The sequence below is a fragment of the Lissotriton vulgaris genome, chromosome 11 (assembly GCF_964263255.1).
Source record: "Lissotriton vulgaris chromosome 11, aLisVul1.2, whole genome shotgun sequence".
In the NCBI taxonomy this organism is placed as follows: Eukaryota; Metazoa; Chordata; class Amphibia; order Caudata; family Salamandridae; genus Lissotriton; species Lissotriton vulgaris.
In genome coordinates, this window is record NC_141699.1 from 778,322,211 (window position 1) to 778,340,303 (window position 18,093).

The 18,093-nt window shown below is 49.9% G+C and overlaps 1 protein-coding gene across 1 annotated transcript in view; it reads left to right on the forward strand.

Annotated features, from left to right (window-relative positions):
• LOC147683491 (putative serine protease K12H4.7) overlaps positions 1-18,093 on the forward strand; it is a 599,324-nt gene that overhangs the window by 516,372 nt on the left and 64,859 nt on the right. The window contains exon 7 of the mRNA XM_086943904.1: positions 504-594. Coding sequence (XP_086800030.1) covers positions 504-594 — 91 coding nt within the window. The remainder of the gene's footprint in view (positions 1-503; positions 595-18,093) is intronic.

An 18,093-nucleotide genomic window follows, 5' to 3' on the forward strand; every position in this document is an offset into this window, starting at 1 on the left:
GTTTTATAATTTCTTTCAGTTAGCATTACTAATTTTACTCTGCAGACCTCATCACTCGTCATTATTGCTATTATTGTTATTATTTTCTCCTGTGAGACTCTTCCATGCAGGACTGTATTATCTATATATCTGCTAGTGTGCCAGTGTTAATGCACAGAATAATTCTAAAGGTGAACTCTCACTGCTCAGAAACGTGAGTTCAGGACTGACTGTATCTATGTAGAAATTTCTAGGGGGTAATCTGAACAAATGTTTCCTAAGCTTGAGTCTTCCTTCTCCTTGGTTATGGATCCTAACCTCGAGTTCTGTGAGTTCTCTTCCACTCAGATTAACTTCTGAGAAAATTTCATTCAAAAAATTACATTTGATCACAAAGAGCATTTTTTGCTGCCATCAAGACATAGCCCGTTTCTTTAAAATTGGTGAACAGTTTTTACTTACCTGGAGTATATGGTTAAAATGTGGCTTCTAAAATTTGCAAACATTTAACTTTCTTTTCACAGGTAGGCAATGGGTTTATCAGACCTGCACAGAGTTCGGTTTCTTCCAGTCCACAGATTCCACTAAGCAACCGTTTTCTGGGTTTCCATTAAGGTAGTGTAATGTGTTCTTTTTTAATTTTGCTTGCAGTATTTGTTGTTTTCATGTAAAGTAACTGATGGTAGGTAGCCGAATATGATCTACTTGATGGTCAGAATGCTCCTAGGCACATATCAGGAGGTTGGGTGTAATAAAGTGCACTGTTATAACGTACTTCACTAATTGTATGTTTGTATAGTGTTGGGTTCAGTATACACTATCCTTTGCATGCACAATCGTATTAATGTTTAACACCTTGGCTGCGGCTGGAATTCCGTGCCGGTGCTCATGACGGCTCCCAGCCGTCATCAGCACATGCCCACCCTGACTCATGACGGTTGGGAGCCGTCATGAGCACCGAAGGGGTTAAGTAAATCACTATTCGTCATGGACATTGAGAGCTTGAATTCCACTGAAAGGAAATTTCCTTGCTTTCCTTTTCCACACTTTGGGTGCATTGTATAATAAAGGAGAAATATATTTGTTAAATTTTTTACAGCGAAACTTTAAAAATATTAACCTAGCCGCCCCCGAAAGCAAAATACAATTCCATATTGTAATGAGTATGCTCTGAACGTATTTGATTTTGTCATATGTAAGAGTGCTTGTTATGGATCATAGTGCGGTGACTACACCATAACTGTTCTTGACACCCTTCTTCCTACTGAAGAACCGGTTTTTAGAACCCAGCGGCGCCAGGCAAAACGCCCGATGTCTTAGAGTTCCCCTGCCTTGGCAAACAGACACGGGACACTTCTCGGTGACATCAAATACCAAGTTTATTGGCTGCAACCAGGAACAGAGATCCTAGAAGTACAACACGGTGTATGTTCTCAGGAGGCTGCACAACTTAGTATTGCGAGACATCATCTTTTATGCTAAAAATCACATTCCTGACTAGCATCAATTATTTACAAACTGACCAATCAGAGGATGACATTTCAAACATATCGCATGACGACAATCCCACTTTCCGTTGTCCAGCCCACCAGAAATGACCAAGCAAAATCCAACATTCTTGCTCGAATAGGCCGGACGGACCCATCATAAAAGACCTCAACCCAAATCGGTAATTAAGCCATAAAGGAAGGAACAGAAGCAGATGAGAAGCAAGATAGAAGGGTGTGTGAGTGTACCATAAACTCAGCAATGTCCTGCTCTTTGATCTCTATCTGACCAGCTGCCTAACAAGGAGCTGGCTCAACGAGGTCAGCCTCGGGCAAAGGAGTCAGCTCGTTCAGGTCACTCAGAAGTCAGCTAAAGGTGTACGTGTCCCTAAAGACTCGTTCGGCTGTAGTCATCGGCCTATGTGAGGGCAACCACACAAAAAATGGTTGCCGTACACAAAATGGAACCCGAAGGTTCGAACGGAATCCCTGAATACATAGTGTTCGCATTGATCGATTATGACAAAAACACTCGTACATACCGCACTCGTCATTTGCGGTCCGCTGATACCAAAATTGTCTAGGTACGACTACCTTTATTGAACAGGTTCAGAATCACGGAACCTCAGACCCTCCTTTTGCCCTTACATAGGCAATAAACCCAAACTCATGTCAATCTGAATCTAGGTCAATATTCATCAGATCATCAAGATGTTGCTGTAGCATCATCCTAGTACTTAGTAACTCTCTCTGGACAGGTCTCCTTGCACAGGAAGTAGCACACAGGCCACATATTGCAGGAGCACACTGTACGCAAAGACAGAACAGGAAAAGGATAGTTAAGATCAACCCAATGACCATCAGGATCTTCCATCCCCAGGTGGATAACAATCGCCAAAACCATCCCATCAACTACCAATCTCCTTCGTCTATATGTACAGACTCGGAGATCTTATGTAGTTTGGAAATGGCTTGGTACACTGTCGGAGCGTTGTCTGGAATGAAAACACAGCAGCTCGATTGAATCAATTTACATACCCCACCTCTATCTGCAAGTATGACATCTAACGCAACTCTGTTCTGAAGAGTCATAAGGCGATCCGACTGGAGCTCAGCAGTCAAGTTACCAAGGGCACCAGCAGTTTCAACTATGGTGGACTCAACCACTCTCGTCAATTGCCGTATGTTCCTGCTATTAACCATGGGTCCCCAAAACGGCAGAAAACCCTTCAGAAAATCTCCCAATTCTTGTTTTGCGGTATCTTCCCTTACTGAAGACACCTCTAACAACTCTTGTCTGGTGGTAATCTGCCGCAGCTGTAAATGTGGGAGGCAACAGGAACGAAACAAAACATGTGCCCGAGAAATCAGGGGGCAACCATGTATATGCTCTATCGTAACAGACGAAATAGGTTCCTTTAGCTGCTAGAAACGATGGGGAAGTCTGATACGCAAATACATAAGCTTCCGTGCAGACGCTCTTCCCGAACTGAGCTCTCGGATTCTTGCCATTACCTTGCAGACAATAATGATCCTGATGGGGTACAATCCAAATCGGAGAAGATCTTTTTCGCTCGCTGGTTCTCACTCAGACTAACTCCATATCCAGTAACATTCCATCCAATATATGCTAGTGTCTTATATCTACTATACCCTTAACTAGAGCACTATTCTTTGGATTATCTTTCGCAGACTTCACGAGCATAGATGAACTTTGTTCTGTATGCCCAAATAGAACCATTATGGCTAAATGGCAGGACTAGGTAAGGAATACCTTTATCAGTAGTATGGGTCAGAAGACCACACACCCAACAATTAGTCGTATTCACTACTAGCTGGTGTTGGTGCAGAAGCTGAACAAAGGAATTATTGACGAATTCCATTCTTCTAATAGATTCATGTTCGGGCAGAGGGTAAAAAGAATGCAAAGAAACAGTAGGAAGAGCCATAGGTTGTGTAGTGGGCATGAACGTCACTTGAAAAGAGAATGTCAAATATCCAATTAAAAACATCATTAAGCTAAGAAACATGAATACACAATATTAAGAAATAATTTCTGCTCATTAATTTACAGATTTTGCTCTTAAAGCTCATTCTTTCATCAGGTCACTCCATCTCGAAAAACTCCATCCTCTCTAATTTCTGCTCGCGGCGGTAGGGTGTTCTGTGCTAAGGAACGCGTCTGTCAGTCCAGGGCAACTCCCTTAGACCAACCAGAACCGTTGACCTAACGTCTTCGTCTTGCATTCCAAAGACTTGACACCGCGAACCTACAGCTGAACCCGGATGGCGGTTCGAAAAACAAAAATCAAAATAGTTCCTCGGAGGAGAGCTAACCTTAAAAATCAGTAAAAGAAAGAATTTCTCTTTTTTATTTGTCCAGCGACTCTCGGTCGCAAATTATAACGCTCTTTGGCAGGCAATGTCTGTTCACGGAATAGTAACTCAGGTTCAACAGTGTTCAAAGGATTCAACGGAGGCACAGCTTCTTGAAGAAGATTGTCACTTTCTTGCTCAGTGTTCATTCCAATCAAACGGGCATCACTAAAAGGCAGAAAATGAGGCACGGTCTCAGTTTCAGAATCAGGAAGTCCTTTCTGGACCCACCGGTCGTACGGCAGAGGCAGAGGGGCCCTCTTACAATGTACGCCGTGGATCCAGTTCTTTTTACCGTGCACTCGTACTGCGGAACGGGTCGCCAACAGGACCAAATACGGCCCTATCCAGCGGGGCTGCTCGTTCTTGGTCCGCTGGAAATTCTTCACAAGGACCCATGTACCAGGTTCGATGGCGTGTCCTGAATCTTCAGAAGCTTGTGGCAATGTATCATGAACCTGTTGATGCAAAACACGCAATTTAGCCGTCAATTCGTACAGGTAGTCAAGCAATACAGGATGTTCTATGTCGCTGAATTTTGTCGGCCGCGGCACTCCCCAAATATTTGCCGGGCGACCAAAAACTACCTCATACGGACTCAGACCCATCCGTGAATGCACAGTCATTCTAGTGGACAAAAGGGCTAGTGGCAAAGCATCTGGCCATTGTAAACCAGAGCTTGCTTGGATCTTAGCTAATTTCAGCTTAAGAGTGCCATTATAGCACTCGACTAGGCCAGCTGATTGGGGGTGATTTGCAGCGTGGAACTTCTGCTTAATTCCTAGCCCATAACATACTCTCTTCATCACTTGACCCACAAATTCACTCCCATTGTCACTCCAGATCATTCTCGGCAAACCAAACATACGCTGTGGACAAGGCAGTGTTATCTTTCAAAGTGTAGGCTTCCACCCATCTAGAAAAAGAGCAAACAACCACCAACACATATTTCAGGTTGTTGCACCTCTCCATGTGGATGAAATCTAGCTGTAAAGCCTCGAACGGATACGTTGGAGGAGCAAAACGACCAGCTGGAGTTGGAGTTCCCTTACCAGGATTGTACATCAAACACACCATACAATTCTTAACCAAATTCTCTGCACACTTAGGAATACCAGCATTCTGCCATACTGGAGCTAACAACTGGTAAATCCCTTTCACACTGATATGAGCCATTCCATGAGCCATCGTAACCACTGGAAGTACATAAGCATCGGGTAACAACCATCTCTGATGCTCTGACAATTCAATCCAACAACCATCCGAATCCAATTTACCCTTGCTTTCTCTCCATTCATTCAAATCTTTCTCTGTAGCTTCAGCTTGGATGGATTTCACACTCTCAATCGTATCTTCACACATACTTCTATACGGAACCCATCTCGCTGGACCCGCAACATACATTCGACTCATCACATCTCTCGCAGTTTCTTCCGCGACTTCATCTGCAAACGCATTACCACGACCAACATCATCAGTGACTTTCTTATGCGCACTGCATTTCACAATCGCAACTTGCAACGGCAAAGTAAGAGATTCAAGAAGTTCATTCACCAACTGACCATGTAGAATCTTAGTTCCATGCGAAGTCAGGAACCCACGTTCTTTCCACAAACGTCCAAAACTATGAGCCACACCGAACGCGTACTGGCTATCGGTGTACACAGTCACTCGTTTTCCTTTCGACAACACACACGCTCATGTCAATGCAATCAACTCTGCTGCTTGCGCTGAATTGTGTGGGATACGTGCAGCTTCAACAATCGTATGCAAAGTCGTAACAGCATATGCCGCAGTCGTATCACCATTCGGAAGCTTAAAGCCATCAACCCATAAGGTACCATCACACTCTGCAAGAGGAGTGTCCTTAAGGTCTATCCTCCCTTTCGTTTCTTCCTCTGTCCTAAGGAAGCAATCATGCTGTTCAATATCATCTATCTCAACGGAAATCGGCAACAACGTAGCTGGATTCAACATGTTGCATCTCTTTGGATCTATGATGTTACAACGCGTTATTTTACAACGCATGCTGTAACATCGCAACTTTTACAACGCAGGTTCCATTACAACGGATGTCATTACAACGCAGGATATTACATAGCAGATGGTATTACAACGCATACCATTACATCGTAAGTATAGGTAAGTATAATTTTTAAAAAAAAATGAAATTAAGTTAATTTTATTAATTTTATTTTACTAATATAATTAAAATAATTGTAAAAATGTAATTAATATAATTTATTTAATTAAGTTTAATTTAATTTTAAATAGGAATTAATGAAATTTAATTAAATTAATATAATTTTATTAATTTAATTTAATGAATTTAATAATAGTAATTATTTAAATTTAATTAATTAAATTTAATTAATATAATTGTATTTATCTTAAAATTGTAATTAATTTCATTTAATAAATTTAATTAATTTTAATTTAATTAATTATTTTAATTTAATTAAAGTCGTACTTAAAAAAAAGAAACCCTAAAAATACCCCTGAACCCCAAAACCCAAACCCAGCCCTAAAACCTAAAAATACTACTGTACCCCAAAACCTAAACCCAGCCCTAAAAGCTAAAAATACCCCTGTACCCCAAAACCCAAACCCTGCCCTGAAACCTAAAAACACCCCTGTACCCCAAAACCCAAACCCTGCCCTGAAACCTAAAAACACCCCTGTACCCCAAAACCCAAACCCTGCCCTAAAACCTAAAAACACCCCTGTACCCCAAAACCCAAACCCTGCCCTAAAACCTAAAAACACCCCTGTACCCCAAAACCCAAACCCTGCCCTAAAACCTAAAAACACCCCTGTACCCCAAAACCCAAACCCTGCCCTGAAACCTAAAAACACCCCTGTACCCCAAAACCCAAACCCTGCCCTGAAACCTAAAAACACCCCTGTACCCCAAAACCCAAACCCTGCCCTAAAACCTAAAAACACCCCTGTACCCCAAAACCCAAACCCTGCCCTGAAACCTAAAAACACCCCTGTACCCCAAAACCCAAACCCTGCCCTAAAACCTAAAAACACCCCTGTACCCCAAAACCCAGCCCTAAAACCTAAAAACACCCCTGTACCCCAAAACCCAAACCCTGCCCTGAAACCTAAAAACACCCCTGTACCCCAAAACCCAAACCCTGCCCTAAAACCTAAAAACACCCCTGTACCCCAAAACCCAAACCCTGCCCTGAAACCTAAAAACACCCCTGTACCCCAAAACCCAAACCCTGCCCTAAAACCTAAAAACACCCCTGTACCCCAAAACCCAAACCCAGCCCTAAAACCTAAAAATACCCAAACACCCCAAAACATATACCTCAGTACCCCAAAACATATACTCCTATACTCATACTTATTTTAAAAAATACTTACATTAATATATTTAATTTATAATATTAAAAAACAAAAATAAATATATTTATTTATAATTAATATTAATTAAATTAATTAAATAAAATTAAATAAAATAAAAAAATATATATATACTTACCAATACTTACGATGTAATGGTATGCGTTGTAATAGCATCTGCTATGTAATATCCTGCGTTGTAATAGCATCCGTTGTAATGGAACCAGCGTTGTAAAAGCTGCGTTGTAACAGCATTACGACGTAAAAGTTGCGTTGTAACAGTAACGCACCATCTCTTTATATGCACATGACTTGCTAACAGTGTCAATTCGTAACCCGACAACCGAGCACTAGTTAAATGCTGTGTCTTGGTGCGATTCAACAAGGTATCCACTGCATGTGGAACCATCACAATCAATGTATTGTCCATTACCAAACCAGCAGACTGTCGAATCGAAACAGCCGCTGCTGCTGTAGCTCTCAAACAACTCGGCAGCGCTCTAGCTACCGGATCCAAAGTCGACGAAAAATAAGCACATGGACGTTGCTTATCGCCAAACTGTTGAGTCAAAACTGACAATGCACATCCCTCTGTCTCATGGACATGCAATGTAAAAGGCTAACTGTAGTCTGGAGTACCTAACACAGGAGCCGAACACAACGCATCATGCAATTCTGAAAAGCTCTTCTGACATTCGTCAGTCCAAGGAATAGGATTTGGAGTATCCTTAACAGTAAGAGCTATCAAAGGTTTCGCAAGCAATGAAAAATTAGGGATCCACTGTCTACAATACGACGTAATACCCAGAAAAGCACGTACTTCTCTCTGTGTTGTAGGCACACTCATTTTCGCAATAGCTTGAATTCTTTCTGGGGTCAATTTCCTTCCCTCCTTCGATAAGAGGTGACCTAAGTAGGTAACTTCTTGTCGACAATATTGCAACTTCGAAAGAGACACCTTATGATGGAAATCAGACAAATGACGTAGCAACGACAAAGTAGCCTCTCTACAAATCTCTTCATTGTCGGCAGCAACTAACAGATCATCAACATACTGGATAAGAGCAGCACAATTAGGTAAAACAAGCAGATCAAGTTGCGTTTTCAAAGCCTGACTATAGATCGATGGACTCTCACAATAGCTTCGAGGAGCGCGCTTAAACCGGAAACTTCGTCCTCCTAAAGAGAAACCAAAAATATCCCTACTCTCTACGGCAATCAGGATGCTGAAGAAAGCATTCTTCAAATCAATCACCGAAAACCACGTGGCTGTAGCCCGAATCAAAGTCAGTAATGCGGGGATATCAGGCACAACAGGGAATTGCGGAACTACAATCTTATTCACCTCGCGGAGATCAATCACAAACCTATATACAGGAGGCTGTGAAGAATCAGTTCTTTTCAGAACTGCAAAACCGGTCTATTGCACACATTACCTCTCGTTTCCTCAATCACACCTTTCTCAATCAGATCATAGATGATCGCCAGAAGTGCTCTTTCACCATCACTGGAAATCCGATATTGGGGAATACGTGGCAATCTAGCATTCGCTTTCAACGTCACAACATATGGCGGAATCTCTAGGAGACCCACATCTTTAGGAGCAGTTGCCCAAAGAGAATCAGGGAGAGAAGACAATTCAGGTGGAAGTCTATCTTTAGACCAATACATCGGAGAGATCACTCTCTTTCCCAATGTAAGCTGTACTTCCGAAGGAGAACAATATAGCGTCGCATACAATCTCTTCAACAAGTCCAAACCCAACAAGTTCTCACCAAAACCTGTCGTCAGAATAAGGGGTGCTTCAAATTCACAAGGTCCAACAGAAATAGACAATGGACTAGAAATCGGATTCGTAACCGGGGCCCCAGAAAAACCTACTGAGACATTCGTTAAGCCAGACAAAGGTGCGCCAGGGAGTTTAGAGTGCATAATAGAACTCTTCGCAGCACCAGTATCTAACAGAAAACTTTCTGACACACCTGATGCAATCACTTCAACATAAGGTCCACTCTGATCTACTGGAACTGAAACAACTCCCTCCCTTTGTCTATGGCTGTCCTAGCAATCATTACCATCCATATTCTCACCTTCAACATAGTAATCGTCCGTATAATACTGAGCCTTCCTACCAGACACACCATTCTGCTGATCAAAGCTATTCATAGAGTTCTGTGGAGGCAAAGAACGCGCATTCTGACCACAACCTCTACCTCTAAGAGCTTGTTGAACACTTCGACCTCTCACCCCAGAAGCACCATTCGTGCGCTGTAACAGAACCGGACAACTACTCTTGAAATTACCCTCTTCTTTGCAATACGCACACTGATTAGGACCTACGGGAAAATGCTGTTGAGAAGACTCGAACCTGTGCGAGTTTCTCTGATATTGCTGAGGTTGCTGATAATCGCGCTGATTATTACGAGGCGGATAAGCTTGCTGTAGAAGAACTTTAGTCTTCAATTCCTTAGTCTTCCTATCTGCTTTCTCTTTCTCGTCCTTATCTCTATTCTCGTAGTATTGGGCAGTAGCCAAAATCTGCACTGACGTAGAAACAGCCCAAGCACTCTCAGAATCCTTCAACTTAGTGCACAATTCGAAATGCAAATTATGCACAAACTTGTCAACGAACAACCGTTGACCACCTTCTGTACTCATATCCTGACCACTATGGTCGATGAACGTCTCTTCGAATTTAGTGAAAAAGTCGGACACACTTTCGTCTTTCTTCTGCTTGCACGCAGACAATTTGTCCCAATTGACACGCATAGCAGGCATCAAAGTCTTCATATAATCAGTAATCCTACCAGGAAGGTCCGCAATCACATCCTCTGGTTTAGCACCACCAACTTCTCTAGCATCTGCGGCTCTAAGATTATTCCATGTAACACCTAACTCTTGTGCATGATCCGTATGACGAATCAATCCCCATAAAGGCTGTGGAACTACATTTCCAAACAACCTATCTATATCAGCCAAATTCATAATGCATGATCCCGCAGTCTGAGCTAATTCCTTATGTTAGACGGGAAACCTGAGGGTCGGCCGAGCAAGGGGGAGAGGCCTCCTGGCGAGGGTTCTCTCCTTAGATCGTACGGACGAGTGACCACCCCCCACAGATGGACGCCACACAAAGATCGGTTCTTAACACTTTTATCGGTATTCTTTGGCAGGTTATCGTAACAAATACAGAAGGAACGGGATGCTGGGATCCCTCTAAACTTAGTCTCTGCGGGAAGGGGGTAGCGGGACAGTCTTGGTACCGGTCTGGTACAGGGGTGCCTGCTGCACTGCTCTCAATCCTTGAGCTGGAAGGTTCTCCGGTATGGGCCGCGGCAGCGCCAGCAGGACTCCCAGGTGGTTCACGAAGATGAGCCGCGGCAGCGCCAGCAGGACTCCAAGATGGTTCACGAAGATGAGCCGTGGCAGCGCCAGCAGGACTCCAAGATGGTTCACGAAGATGAGCCGCGGCAGCGCCAGCAGGACTCCAAGGATGGTTCACGAAGATGAGCCGCGGCAGCGCCAGCAGGACTCCAAGGATGGATCACGAAGATGAGCCGCGGCAGCGCCAGCAGGACTCCAAGGATGGTTCACGAAGATGAGCCGCGGCAGCGCCAGTAAGACTCCAAGGATGGTTCACGAAGATGAGCCGCGACAGCGCGAGCAGGACTCCAAGGATGGTTCACGAAGATGAGCCGCGGCCGCGCCAGCAGGACTCCAAGGATGAGTTTGTCTCGGTGTCTCTCGACTCCAGGATACAACTGCCTTCCTGCTCCGGAGCTGCCCCAGTTATAGGTCTGGTGCCCTTTGATGTCCGGACCCTCGCACTTGGAGGTCGGGGGTCCGTGATGTGCGAGTCCAGACACCCACCAGGGGGGTGGAGCCAGCGCCCAGGGAGGCTGTGGGCGATCGAAACTAGGCGGATGGGGGACCATCGAAACTCCTTCCCCCATTGACTCGCCAAGTGGTCTCTTTACCCCCTGGTCGGATCGTGGTGCCTCGATGTCTGGGCTTTGCTGGGCCTGCGGCTGGGGTCGGGCCGAGGCCACGAGGCCTGGTTGTGGAGGGTCCAAGATGGCGGCTGGGCCGGAGACGATGGTCCGGGAAAGGGTCCGGGCCAGCTGGGACGGTTGAGGAGATGAGGTCGAGTTCCGTCGGGGGAGAGCTGGGGGTGGCCTGGAGGGGCGGCACTCGTGGAAGGTGCCGCTCTTGGTCGTAGAACAGGGGTCGAGGTAGTCCGGGACCAGCCATGCGGGAGGAGTGGGGCCACGCCACGAGGCCCTGTCCAACACGCATCCCCCCCCCAGCTGAAGGCAGGGAGAGTCACCCATCTTCTTGGGTATTCTCCTCGCCGAGGCTGAAGAAGCGAGACAGGCCGCCTGCGTTGGCGTTGTCGTTGCCTGGGTGATGCTCCACGGTGAAGTCCATCCCTTGCAGGGAGATGGACCAACGCAACAGTTTCGGATTCTCCCCTCGCATCTGCTTCATCCATTGCAGAGGTCGGTGGTCGGTTTGGACCCGGAAGTGGGTGCCGAAGAGATAGGGTCGGAGCTTCTTGAGGGCCCACACCACGGCGAAGGCCTCCCGCTCAATGGTGCTCCAGCGCTGTTCTCGGGCCAGCAGACGTCGGCTAATGAAGGCTACTGGCTGGTCAATTCCCTCTGCGTTGATTTGGGAGAGGACTGCTCCGACGCCGTGATCGGAGGCATCGGTCTGTACTATGAATTCCCGGCTGTAATCGGGGGCTTGGAGCACGGGGGTGGTGCACATTGCGGTCTTGAGGGTTTCAAAGGCGGCCTGACACTCCGGTGTCCAGTGTACCTTTGGTGGGTGTTTTTTGGACGTGAGTTCTGTAAGGGGGCCCACAATGCTGCCGTAGTCTTTCACGAAGCGCCGGTAATATCCTGTGAGCCCCAGGAAGGCTCGGACCTCTGTTTGGGTGACCGGGGGTTCCCATGCCCGGATGGCGGCATCTTGGGTTGGAGGGGGGCCACCTGGCCACTTCCCACCTGGTGCCCCAGGTAGGTCACGGACCCTTGGCCGATTTGTCAATTTCTGGCTTTTATTGTTAGTCCTGCCCGTCGGAGGGCAGCCAAGACCTCATGGAGGTGTTGGAGGTGTTCGGCCCAGTGGAAACTGTACACCGCAATATCGTCTAGGTAGGCAGCGCTGAACTCCTCGAGCCCCGCCAGCACCTTATTCACTAGTCTCTGGAACGTGGCGGGGGCATTTTTCATCCCGAACGAAGGGCATCACCTTGAAGTGGTAGTGACCATCAGGGGTGGAGAAGGCGGATCGCTCCTGGGCCCCCGGGGTGAGGCCGATCTGCCAGTAGCCCGCAGTTAGGTCGAAGGTGCTCAGGTAGCGGGCGGCCCCCAGGCGGTCGATCAGTTCATCAGCCCGAGGGATGGGGTGAGCGTCGGTTCGGGTGACGGCGTTCAAGCCCCGGTAGTCCACACAAAATCTGAGTTCGGGGGAGACGCCAGGGGCGGCGGCCTTGGGGACCAGCACGACCGGGCTGGCCCATGGGCTGTCGGAGGGCTCGATCACTCCTAGAGCCAGCATCTTGGATACTTCCGACTGGATGCAGGCGCGTACCCGATCGGGAACGCAGTAGGCCCGGTGCCGTATAGGTGGGGTATCCCCGGTGTCGACATCGCGGAGGCACCATGGGCTGACCCCGGGGGTGAGAGAGAATAGATCGGCAAATTGTTGTAATAAGTCTTGGCAGCTTTGGCGTTGTGCTGGGGTCAGGTTGGAAGAGAGGTTGACGCCTTCCACGGAGCCGTCTTTTTCGAGGGTCTTCAGGAGGTCGGGCAGTGGCTCGGAGTCCTCTTCAGCCCCGCTGTCGGTAGCCATCAGGAGGCTAAGTTCTGAGCGAACAAAGTGAGGCTTAAGTCGGGTTGGCATGGAGGACCCGGAGGGGGTTCCTGGGGGACTCCATGTCCACCAGGTAGGTGACAGGCCCCTTGCGCTCCACCACTTTGAAGGGCCCCGTCCATTTGTCCTGGAGGGCGCATGGTTCGACCGGGGACATGACCCAGACCTGTTGTCCCGGCTCGAACTCGATGGATGAGGCGTTTTGATCATACCACAGTTTCATGTCTTCTTGGCTGGCTTCGAGGTTGGCCTTGGCAAGTTCCCTGAACCGCCGAGTCTGGTTCCGGAGGGTCAGGAGGTACCGGTACACATCAGGAGGAGCATTCTGGGTGGTCACCTCCCATCCTTCTTTGACCAGACTCAGGGGACCCCGGACAGGGTGCCCATACACTAGTTCGAAGGGGCTGAATCCCAGGGACTTCTGTGGGACCTCCCGGTAGGCAAATAGGAGGCAGGGCAGCAACACGTCCCATTGGCGTCATAAGTGCTCCGCCAAGCCCATGATCATACACTTGAGGGTGCGATTGAAGCGTTCTACCAGTCCGTTCCCTTGCGGGTGGTAGGGGGTCGTGAATTTGTAGGTGACCCCGCACTGTTGCCAGAGGGACTTCATGTATCGGGAGATGAAGTTCGTGCCCCGATCAGTGACGACTTCTTGGGGGAAGCCCACCCGTGAGAAGATCCCCATCAGGGCTCGGCCCACCACGGGCGTGTCACGGTCCGGAGAGGTATGGCCTCGGGATAGCGGGTGGCATGGTCCACCAGGACGAGTATGAACCGGTGACCTTGTGATGTCCGGGGCTCCAGGGGCCCCACAATGTCAATCCCTACCCGCTCAAAGGGAGTGTTGACGACCGGGAAGGGTTGCAGGGGGACTTTTATTTTTCTGCCACTCTTCCCGCTGGCCTGGCAGGTGGGGCAGGCTCGGCAGTGGTTGATCACATCGTTCCTCATCTTGGGCCAGTAGAAGTGGGTCACCAGGCGGCTGTAAGTTTTGTCCTGCCCAAGGTGCCCGGCGAGAGGTACATCATGAGCCCGGGTCAGGAGGAAGTCTCTGAATCTGAGGGGGACTACCAGCACCCGGCTTGCCCCTAGCTCGGCAATCTTCTGCTCACTGTAGAGGAGCTCATTGTCCCAATAGACCCAGTGAGCCCCCGAGGCATCCCCTGCGCTCTGGGCTGCGGCTTGCTGTCGGATCCCCTCGAGGAAGGGACACGTTTTTTGTTCTTGGCGGAACTGTTCTTGAGTGGGGCCACCTTCTTGGCGCCACTGGGCCAGCTCCGGGAGGTCGCGGAGTGGGTCAGGTTCTTCGTCGTTGGGCCCCGGTGCACCGGGTTCAGGGTCGGTGTCTTCAGTGACTACGGGCGGTGGAGGTTCGGGCCATTCAAGTTCTTCAGTGGAGGGGATGGTGCGGGCGGCCATGGATCGGGTCGTTGCACAGACCCATTCAGGGAGGCCAAGCATCCCCAGGTGCTCCCTCCGCTCAACGGCAGTCCAGGGGGAGCTCTCGAGGTCGTTCCCCAGGAGGCAGTCTACGGGGGCATCGTCTCGGACGGTCACTTTCAGCATGCCCGACACTCCCCCCCCGCCCCATTCAAAGGGGACGCGGGCCATCTGGCACAGGCTTTCGGAGTTATCCGCAGACCGTACTGGGCATAGCACATTGGGCAGGATTTGATCCGGGGTCACCAGATGGCAACGGACGGCCGTTACGCTGGCTCCCGTGTCGCAGAGGGCTTCGGCCCGGTGTCCATTAATGGTGACCCACTGGCTGTACTTCTGCGTATTGGCCGGGATGGGGGCCCGTGGGACCTTGTCTCTTTCGCCCAGACATACCAGGGACATGGCTGCGGGTTCCCACTCGGGCTGGTACTGTTCACCGTCTTCGACTTCTTCTTCGCCTTGTTCCTCCCCTAGGGAGACGGCGGGGATCTGGCGGTTTAGCGGTCCTGTGGGGTTGGATGGTTGGTTTCTCGGGCAGTTGGGGTCGTTGGCGTAATGACCGGGTCGCTGGCATTTGTGGCAGATAACGTTGGGGTAGGGTCCCGGCCATACTGGAGGGCTTCCTCTCCCGGCCAGGGACGGGGGAGTGCTGGTGAGAGGCACCGTGGCGGTGTCCCGGCCCCGGCTCTGGCCTCCTCCTCCTCCTCGCGGACAGTGGGACCCCTGGGAGGCTCGGCCTTGGTCTCCTGCCCAGTTCCAGGGGACCCGGGTGCTCTCCCATCGATCTGCTTCAATGGCGAGTTTCCGGGGCTCGGTCAGTTTACTGTCGAGGAGATGCTGCCTTAGTTCGACGAAACAGTTATTGGAGAGGTGTTCCCATACGATGAGATCGAACAATTGCACGTAGGTGGTGACCTGGCTGCCCTTGATCCATCCTTCTAGGGCTCTGCTAAAAAAGTTCACATATTCTACCCAGGTGGTACCGGGGATCCTTTTACAGTCTCGGAATCGCTGCCGGTACATCTCGGGGGTGAGCCCATAGCGAGTGAGGAGGGCGGCTTTCATATGCTCGTAGGAGGTCATCTCAGCGTCGGGGAGCTGTAGCAGGGCATCTCTCCCTTCGTTGATGAATCTCCCCCACAACCCGGCCCCCCAGTCTTTTCGCGGAACCTGGTGGGAGGTCATGGCTACCTCGTAGGCCTTAAACCATTGCTGGATGTTGTCGTTCTTGTAGTACTCTCGGACGACATCTTTGGGGATGTGGACCTTGGTGTTCGTAGAGGGAGTGGAGCTCTGGTTCTCGGAGACGCCGATGTCCCTGTTTTGTTTCCTGATTTCTAGTTCCTTCAAACCGCGCTCGTGTTCGTACGCGAGCTTCTTCTCCTCCAGCTGCCTCTGGCTTTTTTTCTCTTCCCGTTCTCCCTGTAATCGTAGGTGTTCAAGGGCTATCTTCTTTTCCGCTAGTTTCAGCTCCCCAACTAAGCGGAGTCTAGCCAGTTTCAACTCGTGGAGCCGGCTCCTCTCTCGTTCTCAGGCCTCCTTGTGAGAGAGGCCCGTGCTTCTCTCCTCCTCGGGGGTTGCAATGGTTTCCGTGGTTGCGATGTTTTCGTTTTGGGGTGGCGATGCTCCCGTCTCCACCCAAGTCTGCAGGGCATGCTTGAGATCGTCTTTGGTGCTTAGTCCCGTGGTAGCGATACCCAAGTCTATGCAGAATTGCTTCAATTCCTTGTGACTGTAATCTTCCAGCCGTTCCATCTGGAATTTCGCGGTTGTTCCGGTTTCTTTCGTCGTCATGGTCGCTGTGTGTTTTTCGTTTTGTAGTGGGGCGAGTTACTCTCCGTACGCTTTGCGTCGGCTCGAATCGCGCCGCTGGCCACCAATGTTAGACGGGAAACCTTAGGGTCGGCCGAGCAAGGGGGAGAGGCCTCCTGGCGAGGGTCCTCTCCTTAGATCGTACGGACGAGTGACCCCCTCCCCCCCCCCCCCCCCCCCCCCACAGATGGACGCCACACAAAGATCGGTTCTTAACACTTTTATCGGTATTCTTTGGCAGGTTATCGTAACAAATACAGAAGGAACGGGATGCTGGGATCCCTCTAAACTTAGTCTCTGCGGGAAGGGGGTAGCGGGACAGTCTTGGTACCGGTCTGGTACAGGGGTGCCTGCCACACTGCTCTCAATCCTTGAGCTGGAAGGTTCTCCGGTATGGGCAGCGGCAGCGCCAGCAGGACTCCCAGGTGGTTCACGAAGATGAGCCGCGGCAGCGCCAGCAGGACTCCAAGATAGTTCACGAAGATGAGCCGCGGCAGCGCCAGCAGGACTCCAAGGATGGTTCACGAAGGTGAGCCCCGGCCGCGCCAGCAGGACTCCAAGGATGGTTCACGAAGATGAGCCGCGGCAGCGCCAGCAGGACTCCAAGGATGGTTCACGAAGATGAGCAGCGGCAGCGCCAGCAGGACTCCAAGGATGGTTCACGAAGATGAGCCGCGGCAGCGCCAGCAGGACTCCAAGGATGGTTCACGAAGATGAGCCGCGGCCGTGCCAGCAGGACTCCAAGGATGAGTTTGTCTCGGTGTCTCTCGACTCCAGGATACAACTGCCTTCCTGCTCCGGAGCTGCCCCAGTTATAGGTCTGGTGCCCTTTGATGTCCGGACCCTCGCACTTGGAGGTCGGGGGGTCCGGGATGTGCGAGTCCAGACACCCAGCAGGGGGGTGGAGCCAGCGCCCAGGGAGGCTGTGGGCGATAGAAATTAGGCGGATGGGGGACCATCGAAACTCCTTCCCCCATTGACTTGCCAAGTGGTCTCTTTACCCCCTGGTCGCATCGTGGTGCCTCGATGTCGGGGCTTTGCTGGGCCTGCGGCTGGGGTCGGGCTGAGGCCACGAGGCCTGGTCGTGGAGGGTCCAAGATGGCGGCTGGGCCGGAGACGATGGTCCGGGAAAGGGTCCGGGCCAGCCGGGAGGGTTGATGAGATGAGGTTGAGTTCCTTCGGGGGAGAGCTGGGGGCGGCCCGGAGGGGCGGCACTCGTGGAAGGTGCCGCTCTTGGTCGTAGAACAGGGGTCGAGGTAGTCCGGGACCCGCCATGCGGGAGGAGTGGGGCCACGCCACGAGGCCCTGTCCAACACCTTATAGTACCCTGCAGGATTTTTATGTGGATCAGGCAAAGTCTGCTTAAGGGCTAAAACCTCAGCACGTTTCCATGGAACATGTACCCAAACACGCTGAAAATGTGGCAGAACAGGTGGAACAGCCTGTTCATCACCGGGTCTCCAAACCGGGGGAACCTCTCGCATCGGGTATTGTCGCGCCTTTCTCCTAACTGAAGAATCAGGCTCAAACAGTCGCTGAGAAGGAGATTCACTCCTAAACGACGACAACGTCGCAACTGCTTTCTCAACCTCAATACCCACTAAAGTTCCCTTCGCAAACTCAGACTGTATACGGAACAACTCAAGCGGAGCTTGTCCTAACTCACCATCTTCCCATTGTTCACGAAGGAAAGAACACATCATATCAAAAACATATCTCTGTGTCGGTGCTCCCCATTGACCGAAAACATCCATAACAC